Source organism: Panthera pardus, unplaced genomic scaffold (genome assembly GCF_024362965.1).
Source record: "Panthera pardus isolate Hobbes unplaced genomic scaffold, ASM2436296v1 HiC_scaffold_13, whole genome shotgun sequence".
Classification (NCBI taxonomy): Eukaryota; Metazoa; Chordata; class Mammalia; order Carnivora; family Felidae; genus Panthera; species Panthera pardus.
In genome coordinates this window covers 68,784,878-68,803,945 of record NW_026526688.1, presented here as the reverse complement: position 1 = coordinate 68,803,945, position 19,068 = coordinate 68,784,878, and the positions used below count along the sequence as shown (strand labels likewise).

Sequence of the window (19,068 nt, the reverse complement as noted above, 5' to 3'; positions counted from 1 at the left end):
TAAATGACATGATACATAAGTTTTTTAGAAGTTTTTTTTACAACCAGCATTACTAAAAGTTGTTTATTTCTTTAAAAGAAGAAATTGATCCTCCTTCCCTCCCTTCTTTCTTTCCTTTCTCCCAAGATAAACCACAAGATTTTGTTTAATTCATATTTGGAATAATATAAAGTCAGTGGATGATTGAAGAATTAGTAAGGGCTAATAAGTTATAAGAACCACTTATCTCAGACACTGTTGAGACAGTGTCTCAACAACTCGTTGCCACATTATTTTGCAGAAGCAAGTGATTGGGGCCTGTGGTTGGCCAGTTAATGAAGATAGTTGGTTAGGCATAGAATCATGGGAAGATACTTCTGTTTTAACTTAAGAATGTTCAATTTGATCTATACATATAATATATATGTGTGTGTATTTATATATATTTGCATATATAATTGGATTAAAATACACATATATATACATAAATGTGAGTGTGTGTGTGAGAATCACTCTTACTGGACTCGACTGTTTCCTTCCAGTCTTCCGCAGTTATTTTGCCTACACCTAATCCAGCAGCAATGCTTAAAAACTGACATACTTTTACTGAGGTTTCAAAAGCATTCTGCTTCATAGATTAAATAATTATTAAGTCAAACAGATTGTTATCAAGAGTAAATAAGTATATTTTTCTTTAAAAATGTTCGTCTGTTAGGGCGCCTGGGTGGCTCAGTCGGTTGAGCGTCCGACTTCGGCTCAGGTCATGATCTTGCGGTCTGTGGGTTCGAGCCCCGCGTCGGGCTCTGTGCTGACAGCTCAGAGCCTGGAGCCTGTTTCAGATTCTATGTCTCTCTCTTCCTCTGACCCTCCCCTGTTCATGCTCTCTCTCTCTCTGTCTCAAAAATAAATAAATGTTAAAAAAAAAAATTAAAAAAAAATGTTCGTCTGTTAAAATTAATCACTACAAGAGATGGTGTCTTAGCAACTTCATATCTGAGGAGAATTACTTACCAAAAGTGATGAGCGTAGTGACTAGAACTGATTTCCAGCACCAAAAAGTACCCTGGGCTATTAGTTACACCCCTTTAAGGGAGTCCTCCACTTGATGCTTAATCAGTATTAATGAGTTGATCGACCCCTGTCCTAAATTGCTTACCTGCAGTTATATGTGCGAATTCTCCTATCTTATTCATTCTGCCGATATCATTGAGTTGCCTCTTTGGGCCTGCCTAGAATATGGTGTGGAAACGCAGAGATCCTACCTGTGTGTCCCCAAAGCCAAGTGGTAAAAAGTGTTTTGAGAAGGAAGTGTGGGGTCCGTTTGTCCAGTGCTGCAAGGAGATTCAGTAAGGTGAGACCAGAAACATGACCTTGGGATTTGGCAGCTAGGGGGTCGTAGATGACCTGAGCGAACCATTCGCAGTGAAGTCGTGGAGCTGATTGGGGGAAACTGGGAAGGTAAGAACTGGTGAAGGGGAATTTTCATTGTGAAGAGGAGCAGGGAAATGGGCCGGTGGCTGGGAGTCGTTTGTGAACTAAAGAGCGGTTTGTTTCTGTAAAATTGAGAAAATGCTAGTGTGTGTTTGTACGTTACTACAGATGATCCAGCAGAGAGGGGTAAATGGATGGTACTGGAAAGAGAGAGGTAATTGCAGAAATGGGTGAGACCCACAAGATGGGGAGGTGTTAGCTTTGGAACGAGTGAAAGAGCTTCACCTTCTTTGCAGGCTTATGACAAAAGCTGCATAGGTCGCTGGGTAGATTTGGGAGTTCAGTGGTAGGTATTGAGGAGTTTTGACAAAAGAGGGAAAGAAGTTGTACACAAAGGGAGTGTTGAGTGCCCATTTGATATTCGTGGACATAGATGGTAAGTGTGTGTGTGTGTGTGTGTGTGTGTGTGTGTGTGTGTGTGTGTGTTTCCGAGCAACTTTTGGCTGTTTAGGGGCAGGCATGGAGAAGGTGTTGCTGGAGTTTGTGCTTTACCAGTGCATACAGTAAAGGGAGAGATAGGAGCAGGAATTAAGGGTGGATCTGGAATAGCCATACCTTATGTGGGTTTGTTCCAGGTCCCTTGAGCTCTAGAAACCATATATGTAAAGCAACAAACACCTACAAGTCTACTTGACTTCCTGCTTTTTCTGTCTCTAATGGCTTTAATAAAAAGCTTGTCACCTGCTCTAGAAATTTCTGTGAGTCTCAGTTTTGATCTCTCTTTTCTCCCTCTGACAATTGTGGGTTTTTCTTTTTAGGAAACACTTCAGAGTTAGAAATGGCAGTATCCATCAAATCAACTGCCTCTATCACTGCTTCCAGTGCCTGTGTTCAGATGTCACCTGCTCTATTAAAGTAGCTCCCTGAAGGCCATCAATACTTCTTCCACAGTGTCCCCAAATCATTGTTTGAAGCATAGGACTTTTCTTCTTGATCTTTTGAATAATTAGCTTAAATGACTGGCAGCTGCCAAACAGATAAAATCCAGACTTTTTAGTGATACATACAGGGCAGCTCAAAATGTCTCCAACCTAAATTATTCCCTGTATACCCTCTCCAGACACCCAAGCTGATTGTTGTGGTCCAAGCATATCTTTGTCAGGTTGTTCTTGCTGTCTGGGATATCCACCTTGCTGTTGCTACCTTCACTCCCATTGTTCCTCATCTGCCAGTGAAAACAACATGTTTAATTCTCTGGGAATCCTACCCTTGTTTTCCTGTCAGGATTAATTGTTCCCTATCCATACTAAACTAAGATTTTTGAAGGGTGTGGCTGTATTTTTCATCTTTGCTTCCCCTAGCATATCTAACACTTATCAGCCATTTCATAAATACTTGTTGAATCGTATTGGTTTAGGATTTTGTGTGTGTGTGTGTGTGTGTGTGTGTGTGTGTATGTATGTATACATATATATGTTTAAATTTATTTTTGGGGGGAGAGTGCAAGTAGGGGAGGGGCAGAGAGAGGAGGATAGAGGATCCAAAGCAGGCTTTGGGCTGACAGGCTGACAGCAGTGAACCTGATGCAGGGCTTGAACTCATGAACTACAAGATCATGACCTGAGCCGAAGTCGGATGCTCAATTAAACTGAGCCACCCAGGTGCCCCCAGGATTATATTTTTAACTTGCCCTTAAAAATCACTTTAAAAAAGTTTAATGGGGGCGCCTGGGTGGCGCAGTCGGTTAAGCGTCTGACTTCAGCCAGGTCACGATCTCGCGGTCCGTGAGTTCGAGCCCCGCGTCAGGCTCTGGGCTGATGGCTCGGAGCCTGGAGCCTGTTTCCGATTCTGTGTCTCCCTCTCTCTCTGCCCCTCCCCCGTTCATGCTCTGTCTCTCTCTGTCCCAAAAATAAATAAAAAAAAACGTTGGAAAAAAAAAAAGTTTAATGATATTTCACTAACATATTACCTTAAAAAACTTATTTTAACGTTTATTTTTGAGAGGGAGAGAGACAAGTGTGAATGGGGGAGGGGCAGAGAGAGAGGGAGACACAGAATCCAAAGCAGGCTCCAGGCTCTGCACTGTCAGCCCAGAGCCCGACATGGGGCTCAAGCAGTGAGGTCATGACCTGAGCTGAAGTCAGATACTTAACCGACCAAGCCACCCAGGCGCCCCAACATATTCCCTTTTAGAAATAACTTTTGAATAACCTCCAATTTATTGAAATTTTGGTTAGGAAAAGAATGAGGCTGTACCATAATGGAAGGAAGGAGTCTGGGGGGACGCTCGTGAGAACTTGGTACTGGCCAGTTTGTGCAGGAGTGCAGAAGGGGCAAAAAGGCAAAAATGGTATCTTGTTGGACATCATTTTGCTTACTGCATTAGGTACAGTTAGTTTTGGTTGTATAAAACAATTGCATAAACACAGCAGGACCTACTTTTTTTGTCACATAAAAGAACCCTAAAGGTAGATGGTCCCTGATGGTCTGGTGGCTCCTCAGTGTGAAAAGGTTACAGGCTTTCATCCTTCTTTCCAAAACCTGTGTGTGCACATAGCTTCCACTTTCAGCATCAGGTCAGACCACAAGGTGGCTGCTAAATCACACCTGTCATGTCTGCAGCAGGAGCTAGAAGCGGGAGGGAAGGCAGGAGAACAAAAAAGTTTAACTTCTATCCGAATCAGATTTCTTGAAACAATGTTTCTTTTTATGTTACATTGTCCAGAGGTACTTAACATGATCACTTCAGGTTGCCCAGGAGCCTAAGACAAGTAGTCTTTTATTCTGTGATGTAATGTGCCCGCTAAAAATAATAATATGTCTTTATTTAAAAATAAATAAGCACAGAACCTGATATGGGGCTCGAACTCACGAACTGTGAGACCATGACCTGAGCTGAAATCAAGACTAAGCCACCCAGGCACTCCTAAAAATATCCTTCTAAGAAGGAGGAGAATGGATGTTGGAGTGGTTAATCAATACTTTCTATTACACTTGCTCTCCAGTTTCCCTTCTTAGTTTGTTCATTATCTTTCTTTTCTACATCATTCTAACCCCTCAGCCCTAGGATCATACTCTTCATCAGCTTACCCACACTGCTTCGGGTCTTACATCACCTATAATTTCTACTTGTCATATCTAAAGTTGACTTGAGTCCAGGTATTCCCATGACACACACAGATAAGGTAAAAATATATATTAAAGATTTTAAGACAATGTTGGGAAGGAGTTCCAAATAAGGCAAATGAAATTATGGAACAAATGTGAGCTTGGTTTGACTACAGTTGATAATATTGAAGGGAGAGTTTAGTTGCAGTTTATCTAAACATATCCTGCGTTAAATTTGAAATAAGGTGGAGGTGTAAGTTGATGGAATAGATTGAGATGTGTTAAAGATCCAGTGGGATATATTAAAATGTTCCCCCTTCAGGTATTAGTTGTATTTTCTGCTTCAGCATGAAATGTCTTCGTCCTGGAAAGCTAACATGACTTTGAGCATCTTTTAGAGCAGCCTTACCCCGTTTAAATCATATTCTGATGGGATACCTGATGCACAGAGCAAAACAGATCTCTAGAGAGGGAGTTCAATTGCTGGATCATGTTGGGAATTTGGTTGCCATAACGACAGCTTCACAGATACGCTGCACGTATAAGTGTAGGCTTTCACAGTCCTTGGGAAACTGGCCTTGGTAGTGTCTTAACAAAGTAAGTAACCTTAAAGAGAAGGACTCTGATGTTTTTGGCTGTAGTAGTACAATTGATAGGTTATCCAGGTCATCTGATGCTTGAAATCTTCAGTCAGGGAATTTGTCATTTGTGATCCTTGGTGTAAATGACTGTGAGTTCACTCTAGAGTTTCTTTTTAGTGATGTTTGGATTTCTCTTGCAAAAGTAAATACAGTATTTCATAAAGGTTTTAAAGTCTGATGTGTGTGTCAATAAAATACTGTATTTTTCTCTGTAAAAAACTGGATTTACTTATCTGTTGCTAAGTGGAATGGAACCCGCAACCCATGTTTGTGCCACGGTCATTTTGGGGGAGGCTTGGTGTGGAGGGATGTGTGAACTACCATTTCACCTGTTTGAATTCAAACTGCCTTTAAATATCTATCAACTATATTTATTTTTATAAAATGCTTATTTATTTATTTTTGAGAGAGAAAGAGCTCATGGATGTGCATGGGAGCGAGAAGGGGGCAGAGAGAGAGAGGGAGACGGAGAATCCCAAGCAGGCTTTGACATGGGGCTCGAATCATGAACTGTGAGATTATGACCTGAGCCCAAATCAAGAGTCGACTGCTTAACCAACTGAGGCACCCAGGCACCCCTAAAAAAATTTTTTTTAAATGTTTATTTTTGACAGAGAGAGAGAGACAGAGCATGAGCAGGGGAGGGGTAGAGACAGGGGGAGACACAGAATCTGAAGTAGACTCCAGGTTCCGAGCTGTCAGCACAGAGCCCAACTCAGGGCTTGAACTCACAAACCTCGAGATCATGATCTGAGCTGAAGTCAGACCCTCAACCGACTGAGCCACCCAGGCGCCACCGCCCCCCCCCTCCTATTTTTTTTTAATAAGAAGCATACTTTCGCTATTGGGAAGACCAACAGAAAATAAGAGTGTTATTAGTAAGAGAAAGATTGTGATATGAAGCAAATCATACATGGTGAAATTGGAATATTAAAATAAAAACTTCCAGTTAATCATAGTTCAGGGTCCCTTTATTTTATTTAATTATAAGTTAAATTATATATATATATATATATATATGCATAAAAGACTACAAAATCGTATATTAAAGAAAATGACTTTATTCTATTATTTATTTATTCTATTATCCTAGTTGATTTTTTAACGTACTGAAAATTGTTTAAAAGTACTTCAAGAATTAAGAAATATACTCTCAGCTATTATTTCATTTTATTTCATGTATTATCTTTATATTAGAATTTAAATGAATGTAATGTGTGCTTAAAAACTACCTTCCATATTTATTACTGATAAGAATATTGAGCTGTAAGTTCAAAATATTAAAAAAAAAATTATTTCCTTTCGTGTTTCTTATCTTGTCACATATCTGTGGCTTTATAGAGGTTATGTATTTTTTTGCAATGAAATATAAGATATAATTTCTAGTATTTCATGTTCATATGTTATAGATCTATATAAACATTAAGTAAGTATATTTTCTTAGTTATTTGGTTATATGGTTTTTTTTCAGTTATATTTAAAGGATTATTTTTACTTTGTTTTTTATTAATGTCTTTATGTTTTATAGCTATAAACTGCTTAGTTTATCAGCTTTATTAAGATAATGTTTATTTCTTAATATAAACATCTTCAGATAATTTAAAATATTGAGGCAGTGGTCAAAATCTGTCAAACATTTTCCTCTGGTTTATTTTTGTTATTTTTTGCTTTATTAAGATGAATTTAGAAAACCATCTTAAAGTATTTATACTTTAGTTTTACAAATAGAAAAACTACGAGTATTTCATTTTCATCATTCTTAATCATATATAATACATGATATACCTATGTCTATACCTATATATGTTCTTTATTTATATATCTATATGTATATATTGCAGAGGTCTGCTGCCATGATAGTTTATATAGTCTAAAGGAATAATTCCTTGTTATTCAGAATCTTGAGACCACTTCAGTTTACCCCTTTGTCATCTGATCTTGATTTTTAACTGACATAATTTTGGAAATACAGAATGAAGAGTTAATTGTGAATAGAGTTTTCTAGGTTTTATAATCATTATCCCATTTAAGTGAATTTTTTTTTTTTTGGAAGTATGACTGACATCTATTAAGTGAACCTTAAAAAACTGTTATATATAAATTTGTGTATGGAAACATCCCTCTGGCTAAAGCAGAGGTATTTTTCATTGATTATCTATGTCAGAGTATAAAGTAATTATAGTTCTTCAAAAACAGTAGAGAAGAACTGTCTGATAACTACTACAGAGTGAGAAGTATGAATTTTAATTTTTCTAAGAATGTGCTTGTGGGACAATAAGTAGAAAAGACACTGGATTAGAGTCCTCGTGTTTGGCAATAAAGATGGTTAGAAGATAAAATACAAGATAATGAAATGTAACTGACCAAGACAGAGGTTTCTGAAGTGGGCTAGTTAGTAGATTCACCTGGCTGAATGGGTAAAATGGGTAAAATACTGAGACCCAGGCCTAGAGATTTTCCACTACAATCTGTATTGGACCATGCCACTCTCATTTTCAAAGTTTACAAGCAAGTGGTCAGATGTGAACTGAGAGGCTGAGCTAATGACTATGAGAATGATGTGTAGCCACTGAAGTTTTTTTTTTTTTTTTAAGTTTATTTAGACAGAGAGAGAGAGACAGAGCATGAGTGGGGGAGGGGCAGAGAGAGAGGGAGACACAGAAACTGAAGCAGGCTCCAGGCTCTGAGCTGTCAAGCTGTCAGCACAGAGCCTGATGGCGGGGCTCGAACTCATGGACCACGAATCATGACCTGAGCCGAAGTTGGACGCTCAACCGACTGAGCCACCCAGGCACCCTGATGTGTAGCCACTGAAGTTTTAAGATCAGTAGAATGGGAAGATAGTGGAAGATTGGCAAAGTTGGAACCAAGACAGGAATCCTATCTCAGTAGCCTTGGTGTGTCAAAGCTAAGGGCCTGACTAGTATTTTCAGGGAAATAGAAGATGATGGGTCACATGTCAGTGTAATTTAGAAGGACTAATTGACGAAATTTAGGGACTGAAATTACAGACAAGGGACAAGTTGGAGTAAAAGATGATTCCAATGCTTGGAACTTGCATGTGTGGTAGTGTGATGCCTTTGCCGGCTATAACCAAATCTGGAGGGAATGAAGCTGGTGGAGATCAGAGTTAAATATATTTGGTATTAGGCCTGTTGTGGTACATGCTTTGACAGACAGGGGGAGCCACAGGAGGTGTGAGGAGAACCTGGGCATTGAGTCACCTGAAACGCTTTGGAGATGGGGTAGTGTAGGTGTAAAGGTAGGTAAATAGGGAGAATACAGAAACAGAAATGAGATTCTTATAAGGTCAGAAGGCTACAGGGACAGAATTTGACAACTAAGATATTGCTTTGCTGCCCATTTTCATGCAGAATTATCTCATGTCTTGTTTTAAGCAAGCTATGCAACATATTGCCAATTCTCATATTAAATGGTTGTCGGATTTCATAAATTCTATTGAACTTTGTAAATGAGGTAGTTTTAGTCTTTTGCAAAACATAATTTGAAAATGATAGTTTAGGTTCCTTCCAGTTTTCTGGATGTTCTGTCAACATTCATGAACATCTTTTTGTATGGATGTATGTTTTTATTACTTTTTGAATACCTAGGGGTGAAATTGCTGGGTTATATGGTACATGTATGTTTAATTGTATAAACAAGTGCCATGCTGTTGTGTATAATAGCTGTAACATTTTGCATTCCCAACAGCTTATGAGAATTCTGGTTGCTTTACCTCTTCCCCAACTCTTGGTATTGTCAGTCTTTTTAAAATCAGCTTGTCCGTGTCCAAAGTTTGTTAGGAATTTGATTGGATTTGCACTGAATCTAAAGATCAATTTGGGAAGATTTACTCTCAGTAAGATTGAGCCATCCAACCTGGTATATTTCATAATTTAAATCTTCTATTATTTCCCTTTGCATGGTTAAATACTCTTTTTGTAATTTTTTGTGTATAGGTCATATATGTCTTCATTAAATTTATTCCTAAGTATTTTACTTATTTTAAAAAAATTTTAATGTTTATTTAATTTTGAGAAAGAGAGAGAGAGAGAGAGCGCACGAGCAGGGGAGGGGCAGAGAGGGAGACACAGAATTCGAAGCAGACTCCAGGCTCTGAGCTGTCAGCACAGAGCCGGACATGGGGCTTGAACTCATGAACTGGGAGATCATGCCCTGAGCCGAAGTCAGCTGCTTAACCAACTGAGCCACTCAGGCACCCCTAAGTATTTTATTTTTGATGATAAGTAGTAGGTTTTTACTAGTTCAGTCTATAAGGGAGGATCTGAAACAGGTTAAACAGTATTTTCAGAGTTGTCTACTTATTGGTAGAATTAGAATAATTAGTTATAAAACAAGATAAAACAAACTAAATATGGCTTTTGAGAAATGTCCACATTTTATTCAGATGAATTAGATTATTTGACATTTTATTACTTGATGTCTTTCTAAGAAGTTACATATATTTGTGGGCTTATGCTTTTCCTTTCTTGTAAATGTGTGTTTTTTTTTTAACTTCTAAGAATTTTATGAATGCGGTATTATTTGAGTGACCCCTGAACTATTCGCTTTTAGGTCCTGTCTTTCAAGGACATGCCTCCTATTTCAACTTCATTTCTGGTATATGGCAGATTTGGGGGAGGTTAGTGGCTAGGTTTTGGTGCCATTTATGTAGCCTTTAAAGAATATCAGATGCCTGGTTGCCAATATTTGAGATCTTACTTGATTTTTGAGATCATTTCAGTTTCTTGCTGGTGAGGGGCCAGTTTGAATCATTCATTTGAATTCATCTACCATTTTTCTCATTAACAAGTTACATAGATCTATTTGGTGATTTCTTAATGTAATTGTTCATTTTACCTCTTTAACGAATTTTATGAAAATTAGGTCATTTTTAGATAAGATGTTAGGGCTAAGCTTCCTTGTCTCTTTAACTCATACATGATGAGCTTTGCACAGTGAAATGGTGAACATTTCACAAAGGCCTTTTGGATAAGGCATGTCTACATGCTGAAGGGGAAAGCTGTTATGGACCATAACTTTTATACAAACTGATCAGCTGCCATCTGTGTACAAAGCACTGTGATCAGCAGAGACCTGTTTGTGCCTCTGTGTAGACTGATAGCAGCAGATCAATTTAGCTGAGCTGTTCTGTAGCAGTTGGGTCACGAGGACATAGACACTACCAAAGTGTAGTCATCATCACAGCACTGTCCTTTGCTGGTTTAGGTTGTGGCAAGAGAGAAAAACTGCTTGCTCTCTTCACCCCAGTACAGCTGAGGTAAGATCCACCTTTTTTCTCTTGGAGGGATAAGCAAGACCAAAAGCAGCCTCTTTCAACTTTTCCCACGTTGTTTTGGTTTAAACGTATGCTAGTTTTTTTCCCATGATAATCCCTCAAGCCAGGTATACAATTCAGCATCCTTTTGGTGGAGAGCAATGTGTATAGTACAGCTTAGATAAATTCTAATAACAAAATTGCATTGCTGAGCACATCTAAACATTTGACCTTGGAGACTCATAGGAGAGCAGACATTGCAGATTTCCCTACTTGCCCTTGACTTACAAGAGGGTAGATAATGAATTAATAGAAATTGATAAAAGAGCATCTGTCAGGCAGCCGCTGAGGTCATGAGGCTGGTATGCGGAAACAGTGCCCATACAACATGCGTAACACATAACTGCAGCCAGGAGGGGTGGGTGGGTCATTGAAGCAGGAAATTAGCCTTCAGAAGGAATGTTGGCTTTCTGCACGAGCTACAGCCGCATGGACTCACTGAGAGAAAACACACAGGGAAATGGGGAGTGCTCATTGCCGCAGAGAAAAGAGCTCAGATAGAAGGTGGCAGTGCTATTGCTGTTATTGGTGCTTCAAAGATTTTGAAGACAGTGCAGGTTAGATTTTTTGTTCTTAAAGGAATTAAATGTTAATAGTGTAAATACCAAATGTTTAGTACTTCTCCCATAGTTAAATAGACAACAGGCTACTGAGGAATGAACAGAGAGGAGAAAACACAGCTTATGAGGCCTTCGCTTGTAATTTTTTTCTCGTGCTCTCTTTTAAGCAAAGGTTAAATGTTGAGATTCGTGGTGGAGCAACCCACCTCTGTTAATTTGTGCAGGGTGATGATTGTTAGAAAATTTATTTCTAAATGAGCCTTGAAAGAAATTGAGAGACTCGTAAGTGTGTAGTTTTCTCAAATAGTTACTTCTGAAATAGGATCTTGTTAAAGGCCATGCTTTAGAAACAGTTGGTAATTTACACACACATGTAACTTATATGTAGTATACTTGGTGTGTGTATGCTTTTGTTTTAAATACTTGTAACCTTTTTTTTCCCTTTTGGTTAAACTAATGAGCGAGGACAATATTTTAAAAGCTGAAATGCATTTTTATGGTAATTTTTCAGATCATGTTCCTTTTATACTTACATCAAAATTTACTCTTGTTATTCTACTGATTGAGAATGGGATAGACGGCATCAGCAGTTACTTGTTAGATTTTTTTCCCCTCTAAAGTTAATTGCTATCCTTCTATTTAAAGGCAGTGTCATATGAATACACACACACATATATATATAACACACATATATAACATATATATATATGTAATGTGTGTGTGTTATATATGTGTGTACACACGCACACACACGTATATATTTGGTGAGCCCTAAATAAGTAGATTGATTTTGATTTAGGAGCATCAGTTCAGTCATTTTATTTAGATTCTTAAGGAGAAAAGTGACATTTAGTAACTACTTATCATTGTCCAGAAATAAGGTATGAAAAATTGGTGTTTTTAAAGTTTTACATTTTAAATCATTTTATAAATTGGGAATGCCCACCAGCATAATCTCAGTTTGATTGCTGTGTATTCCCTCACTGGGTATAGCCTGACATGAACAAGTTTACATTCCAATACTGAGGAATTGCATTCCACTGGGTAGTTCTGACGTACAACAAGAATGTGGAGGCCCATACAAAGGGCAAGTTTGGGGACACTGATAGAAGCAGCTTCTGTGTTCAGCAACTGCCTTTCGTGGAAACTTACACTGGTGTAAAGTACTCTTGACTCAACTTGGGTGGGGAAAATGTGGTCACAGAAAGTTAGGACAGGACAGCCGTACCAGAGAAAGATCCTGCAGTACCCTGCCTGGGGTATCATTACCAAAGGTATTTATGAAAACTAGGTAAGACTTTATATTTTCAAACATTTGTGCTTTCTTATTGTGGGTCTTGAACTTGAAAGACAGTTTATCAAGCTATTAAAATTGTGTCTATTTTACGTTATGTAGAAGACTAATTGATTTTAGTAATTTTTGTCTGAATATTTTTAGTACTATAAAGTCATTGCATTTTGCACCTGTAAGAAATATTGAAGTTAGCTTACTTCAATTTTACAACAATTTGTAATTCTTCATTTTAAATTTTTTCTGTACAAAAACTTAATGAGGATGAAAATCTGGATTGTTAAATGGTTTTTGGAATAACCATTCCTAAATTAATTGTACTTAGGGAATATGAGCATTTAGGAATAACCTTGTTATGCTATACGTGGTCTTTATAGCAATCATTTGTGTGAATTTAACATTTTTTTTTTTATAGCTCAGAGAACCAATATATCGACCAAAAGTAAACCTGCGTTACTTTTAGTTGTCTTTTATAGTTGTTTAATGTAAGATTATAAGGACATTCTGAAATTACATTGAGGTTAATAGTTGAAAGCCAAATTGTACAGTGTATTTATACAGAACAGTTTTAGAAGGATTTAAAATAGGCTCTAGTAATTAAATTTTCTTACGATGTAGAATGAGAAAACTGTCAGCATTCTTAAACCACATACAGCATACTTCTTCATGTCTCCCTATCTCTTTCTGACTTTATAGCCTCTTGTGAAAGGCTGGTTGGTATCTAGTATAGAAAGGGCGAACAAGTTTTTAAATATTCAGGCCCAGTCTCATTGATAACTGTTACCTACATCTTTCTTGCTTTTGAAAATTATTATACATATGTATTTGTATTTATGTGTTTATATAGAAAGACTGAAATTATTAAAAGAGAGGAATTATTTTTTTAAAATAATTTTAATTCAAGGTTTAAAATAAGCAATGTCACTTTAAAAATTAAGAAGTTTAAACTTCAAAAATATCATTGTTTATCATGGCATGTGGTATTATGAGTGCCGTTTCAAAGAAGCAGATGTTCTACTAGTTGAAGTTCTGGCAGCAACTGCCTGGAGAAGCTTGGTTTTTATAGATTTGACATTCAGATCTTGGCCTATTCCAGGGGTAACCCTCAAGCTCTTGATGGTCATTTGTAATTTTGCTGAATTTGAATTGCCTTCTGAATTACAAAAGCCGATTTGTCTTTTTCACTCAACTAGGCAGTGAGTGAGCCTAGCCAATCTCTGAGAATCTATCTTGTAATCACCTTCTGCTCTCCACTTGTCATTGGGTTTATGCTTTATGGGTAAATATGATACAGTATGGCAATATTCCTTAGGAGGTCTGGGAGTTATTCCTCATAAATGGCAAGCTTACCAAAGACTAGAGTTTATGTTATTGAATGTGGAAGAGGGCTATAGCAGAAAGTAAGAGAAAGGGCAAGGTCAGTGAAGTATGACAGAATCCTGTATTATGGAATCTGCTTGTGATTTCAGGCATCTCATTTAACCTTCCCTTAGATAGGTTGGCTTAGTTTCTTCAATTGTGAAATAAAAATGGAACTAGAGAGGCAGTTCTTACGGGGTGAGTAGGAATGCATTGGTCACATGTATTATCACCTGAGGGCTCTATATAAAATACAAATGTTTGAGGACCTTTGAATGTAGTACCTTGGATTATGACTGAAGAAAAAAATGCCAAGAAACCCTGTACTATAGGATTTTCTAAGTTTTGTTTTTTTGTTTTTGTTTTTTTAATCTCTGAAATTCTATAAATCTATTTTGGTTTTGATGTACCATTGTAGGAAGCAAATATGACAGTCTTTTTATTAAACTCATGGTACTCACTCTTCTGTCTGTATTCACAACTTCCCTGTGACTCATCTTTTGCAGAAGATACATAAATTCTTACATGCAAACTATATAAGAACAGGGGCTTATATTTAGTGAGTGTTTTATAAGCTCTGTATTGATCACAAAGTTTATTTTGATTCTGCTATATGGGTCCAGTGAGTATTTGGAAGAGGAATAGGAAGCCGAATTGTGGAGATGGGGCTGGGGTGGCAGTACCCTCAAATTTATGGCTAGCAGTAAAATAAAAATAGGGTTAATGCTGGATGAAAGAAGAATGTAGGTAGTACAACTGACTCTTCAGAAATATTTCAGTGACACTTATTTGCCTTCTCCCCATTTCTTCCTAGTTCCACTTTCACCCACAACTTCTCTCACTTCATTGCTAATTAATGTAGAAAAGAGGTCAGTCCCAGGCCTGTCATTGGTATAATTCGGTCATCATAGTTAACTCTTTCTTTGTCTCTAAGATTTGCTATTATGTGATCAAAGTGGTATCTCTGCATTTTCTTATTCAAGTCCCAAATTTTTGCCAAGAAACCCAACCTTTTTATCCTTACATAAAATATGCCATTTGTTTGTTTGTTTGTTTGTTTGTTTATAATCTCTACATCCAACATGGGGCTTGAACTCACAACCCCAAGATCAAGAGTTAGATGTTCCTCTGAGCCAGCGAGGCACCCCAGCTATTTTAACTATTTAAGGTGTATGACTCAATGGCATTAATTACAATCATACTTGTGCAACTGTCACCACTACCTGTTTCCAAAATTTATGTTCCATAGCTCTGAACAGAACCTCTGTAACCATTAAGCATTCCTACACCCCCCAATAATCTATAGTCCACTTTCTGTCCTTATGAATTTTCCTGTTCTATATATTTCATATAAGTAGAATCTTACAGTATATGTCATTTTGTGACTGGTTTGTTGCACTTAGCATGATACTTTCAAGGCTTATGCAGGCTGCAGCATGTATCACAACTTCAGTCCTTTTAATGGCTGAATAATATTTCATCGCATGGGTTTATCACGTTTTGTTTACATATGTTTAATATGTTGATGAACATTTATGTTGTTTATACCTTTTGGCTATTGTGAATAATGCTTTAGTGAACTTGAACGTACACATATCTGTTTGAGTCCTTGTTTTCAGTACTTTTGAGTGTTTATCTAGGAGTGGAATTGCTGGGTCATATGGTAATTCTCTGTTTAGCTTTTTGAGGAAGCACCAAACTGTTCCACAGGGACTGTACCACTTTATACTCCTACCAGAAAAATATAAGAGTTCCAAGTTCTCTGAATCCTCTTTAAAACTTGCTATTTTTTTTTTTTAAATTATAACCATATTAGTATCTCATTCACATCTATCATCAGGTGTGAATTGGTATCTCATTGTGGTTTTGATTTGCTTTTCTTTAATGATTCAGGATGTTGATCAGCTTTTCATGTGTTTATTGGCCATGTGTATACCTTCTTGGAAAAATGTCTAGTCAGGTACTTTGCTCATTTTTTAATTAGGCAAATTTAATTTTTTAATTTGTCTTTGTTGTTGAGTTGTAGAGGTTCTTTATATATTCTGTATATTAAACACTTCTCAAATGTATTGTTGCAAATACTTCCTCCCATTCTGCAGATTGTCTTTTCAGCTTCTCGATAATGTCCTTTGATGCACACAAGTTTTTAATTTTCCTTTTGCTGCTTGTGCTTTTAGTGTCATATTTAAGAATCCATTGTCAAACCATAAAACAGACTCTTAACTATAGAGAACAAACTCCCGGTTGCTAGAGGAGAGGTGGGCAGGGGGATGTGTTAAATAGGTGATGGGTATTTAGGAGGGTTGTGATGAGCACTGTATGTATGTTTAAGTGATGATCACTAAATCCTACACCTGAAATTACTACTACACTGTATGTTAACTGACTGGAATTTAAATAAAAACTTGGAAGTAAAAAAAAAAAAAAATCCATTGCCAGATCCAATGTCATGAAGATTTATCCCAGTTTTTTTTTTTTTTTTCTAAGAGTTTTGTGGTGTGGGCTTTTTAAATTTAGGTCAGTGATCCATTTTCAGTTAATTTTTATATGTGGTGAGAGGTATGGGTTCAACTTCTTTTTTTCTATGTGGAAATACAGTTGTCCCAGCACATTTGTTGAAGGGACTGTTCTTCCCTCATTGACTGAGCTTGGTACCCTTGTCAGTATCGGTTAGCTATAGATATATGGGTTTATTTCTGGACTCTCAATTTTGTTTCATTGGTTTATTCGTCTGCACTTCAGCCAGTACCACACTATTTTGATAACTATAGCTTTGGTGTAAGTTTTCAGATCAAAAGTGTGAGTCCTCCAACTTTGTTCTTTTTCAAGTCTGTTTTGGCTAAGTAGGCCCGTTGCAATTTTATTTGCAAGAATTTGAAGATTGGCTTTTTGGGATTTTGATAGGGATTGCATTGAATCTATAGATTGCTTTGTGTAGTCTCTTATAAGACTTAATAATTAATAACAAAAAAAGAATGCATTTGATAGGACTAATTGTCCATTTCTGCAGTGGTACCAAGAAGCATTTGGAGCAGAATACAGTCACATAGCTTTGAAATAATCCTTAACGATTTATGACTTTTCTTTCTTTCTTCCCTCCCTTCCCTTCCCTTCCCCTCTCCTTCACTCTTTCTTTTAAATTTCTTACTTTTCTTGAAACCCTTAAGGATTATAGGTATATTTTTTAAGTTGCCCATGTTCTTATTTAATTTGTATCATTTATAAATTTTCTTAAATCATAATTTTATAAACATTTAAGTTTCCAACTTTCAGCTGCTATTAGTAAGACTGAAGAAGTGTTTAAATTTGTGCCTCTGATCTTACAAAAAGTCCTTTGGAATTCCTTAGTTTTTTTGTTGGGAACTTTTCAGTTCTGTGTTTTTCCCCTTAGAAACTTTGCTAGGAGAATGCTATATCATAGGTTTTACATGGTTTGCTATAAGAGTAGGTATAGTAATTTCCATTTTTAAAAATTACTTCCTAGTGTATTCATCATTTTGAGGTTTTTGTGTACTATTTGTTATTTATTATGTTAGTACTTACTGTGCTAATGCTTTAAAGATGTCTAGATTTCATGTATGTCTTTTAACTAAAACATGAGAACCCCTTGTTGTTTAATGTCATATTAAATGGTGTATGCATTTGATCTGTTTTCACAAAGGATATTTCATTGTATAGAGTGGATCCTCTGATTACTGCTTTCTTGCACTCACATAAAACTAAACGATGAAATGTCTTGTACTTTATTCTTACTGACTTTGTTTTGTGCTTTACTGTCTAAACATCTATGTCATTTGCATGCCTGCAGATTTCTCTCCATTTCTTTCCATTAAATCATCTAAAATATTTTAAAGAACTGATCTCAATATCATCTAGCGTGGAGCTTATATGTTGCTATCTGGTGTCCTTTTTTAGCTCTATACTTATGTTTCAGAACTGAGTTTATATTTATTTATTTATTTATTTATTTATTTATACATTTATTTCTGAGAGACAGAGATAAGCGTGAGTGGGGGAGGGGCAGAGAGAGAGGGAGACAGAATCCGAAGCAGGCTCCAGGCTCTGAGCTGTCAACACAGAGCCTGTTGCGGGGCCTGAACCCACGAACCGTGAGACCACGAGACCATGACCTGAGCTGAAGTCGTACGCTTAACCGACTGAGCCACCCAGGCGCCTCTATTTTTATTTTTTTAATGTTTATTTATTTTTGAGAGAAAGAGTGAGTGAAAGAGTGTGTGAATAGAGGAAGGGCAGAGAGAGAGATGGAGACACAGAATCTGAAGCAGGGTCTAGGCTCTGAGCTGTCAGCACAGAGCCCAATGTGGGGCTCTATCCCACAAACCGCGAGATCATGACCTGAGCCGAAGTCAGCCGTTCAACTGACTGAGCCACCCAGGCACCCCCAGAACTGGGTTTTTAAAACAGTGTGTAGAACATGGTCCAAGATTTTTTAAAAACTTAGTAAATAATGATATTTATTTACTTTTGTTTACATATTTATTGTTTCAAAGTATCACAGAGGAAAAGCGAATGTATTTTGTGGACTTAATTTCTAGCTAGCATTTTCCAGTACTTTGTTCATCCTAACTTATAGCTTCTGGTCTGTAAGCAAAGAGTAAGTCATCTTTGCATTAGAGACAAGAGGTCTAGTCATTAGGCCTAGTATGTGCATTCATGACCTACTATTTGGCTCTTTTGAGGTTATTGTACTTCTAGGTTGTTGGCCGGGTTTGAAATCATAGATTGTTGGATGAATGAAATAATATATTCTCCTTTGCTAGAATGTGTTCTGTGTGCATTTGCCTTCTCTGCTGAGTGTATTCAAGGAATTACCTGAGGGCGAGTGTTATTTTTCCTGCAGTTCACGTATTTGTGATGGTCAGTAGAACTTGAGTCTTCTGTGGCTGCAAAGGGAGTTTCATCAGATTCTGGTGTATCTCTTTTCCCAAAAGACTCTTATGGAGATATTTTTGAATAGCACATTTTAGGGGATGCAAACTTTTCATCTCCGAAGTAATAGTGTTTGTGCAAGTGAATATGTGATTGTTGTCCTACCATAAAATTCTATTGAGCTAATGACTACTTTGTACAAGGATTTACACCTTTAATTCTGAAGTAGGGAGAGTTTTTGGTACAGAATTAGGCATAGAATAGTGACTACCATATTGTTTGTGTAGACATTACCCCTTTTGTTGCTGAAATTTGTAAGCAATTCTAACATGTTTTTATTTTTATTGAATATTATATACACATTGCATCCATTCTAAACATTTTTTTTTTTACTATTTGAAATTTTAAAACAGGAAAATCATTCAATCATTATGTTTCTAAAACATTATTATTATGTTGTCCAGTGCTATA

General features: G+C 37.0%; 1 protein-coding gene across 8 annotated transcripts in view; it reads left to right on the top strand.

Moving 5' to 3' along the window:
- The window catches only part of RAPGEF2 (Rap guanine nucleotide exchange factor 2), a 252,907-nt gene that overhangs the window by 113,352 nt on the left and 120,487 nt on the right, over positions 1 to 19,068 (top strand). The window contains exon 1 of one of the 8 annotated variants that reach the window (XM_019441114.2): positions 10,822 to 11,054. The exons of 6 other annotated variants lie outside the window; for them this stretch is intronic. Coding sequence is in view for 1 of the 2 variants with exons in the window: in XM_019441112.2 (XP_019296657.1) it covers positions 12,338 to 12,348 (11 nt within the window). In the remaining variant the exon portion in view is untranslated. Of the gene's footprint in view, positions 1 to 10,821; positions 11,055 to 11,998; positions 12,349 to 19,068 lie in introns of those variants that run through there. One more of the 8 variants, XM_019441112.2, reaches the window with a different exon arrangement.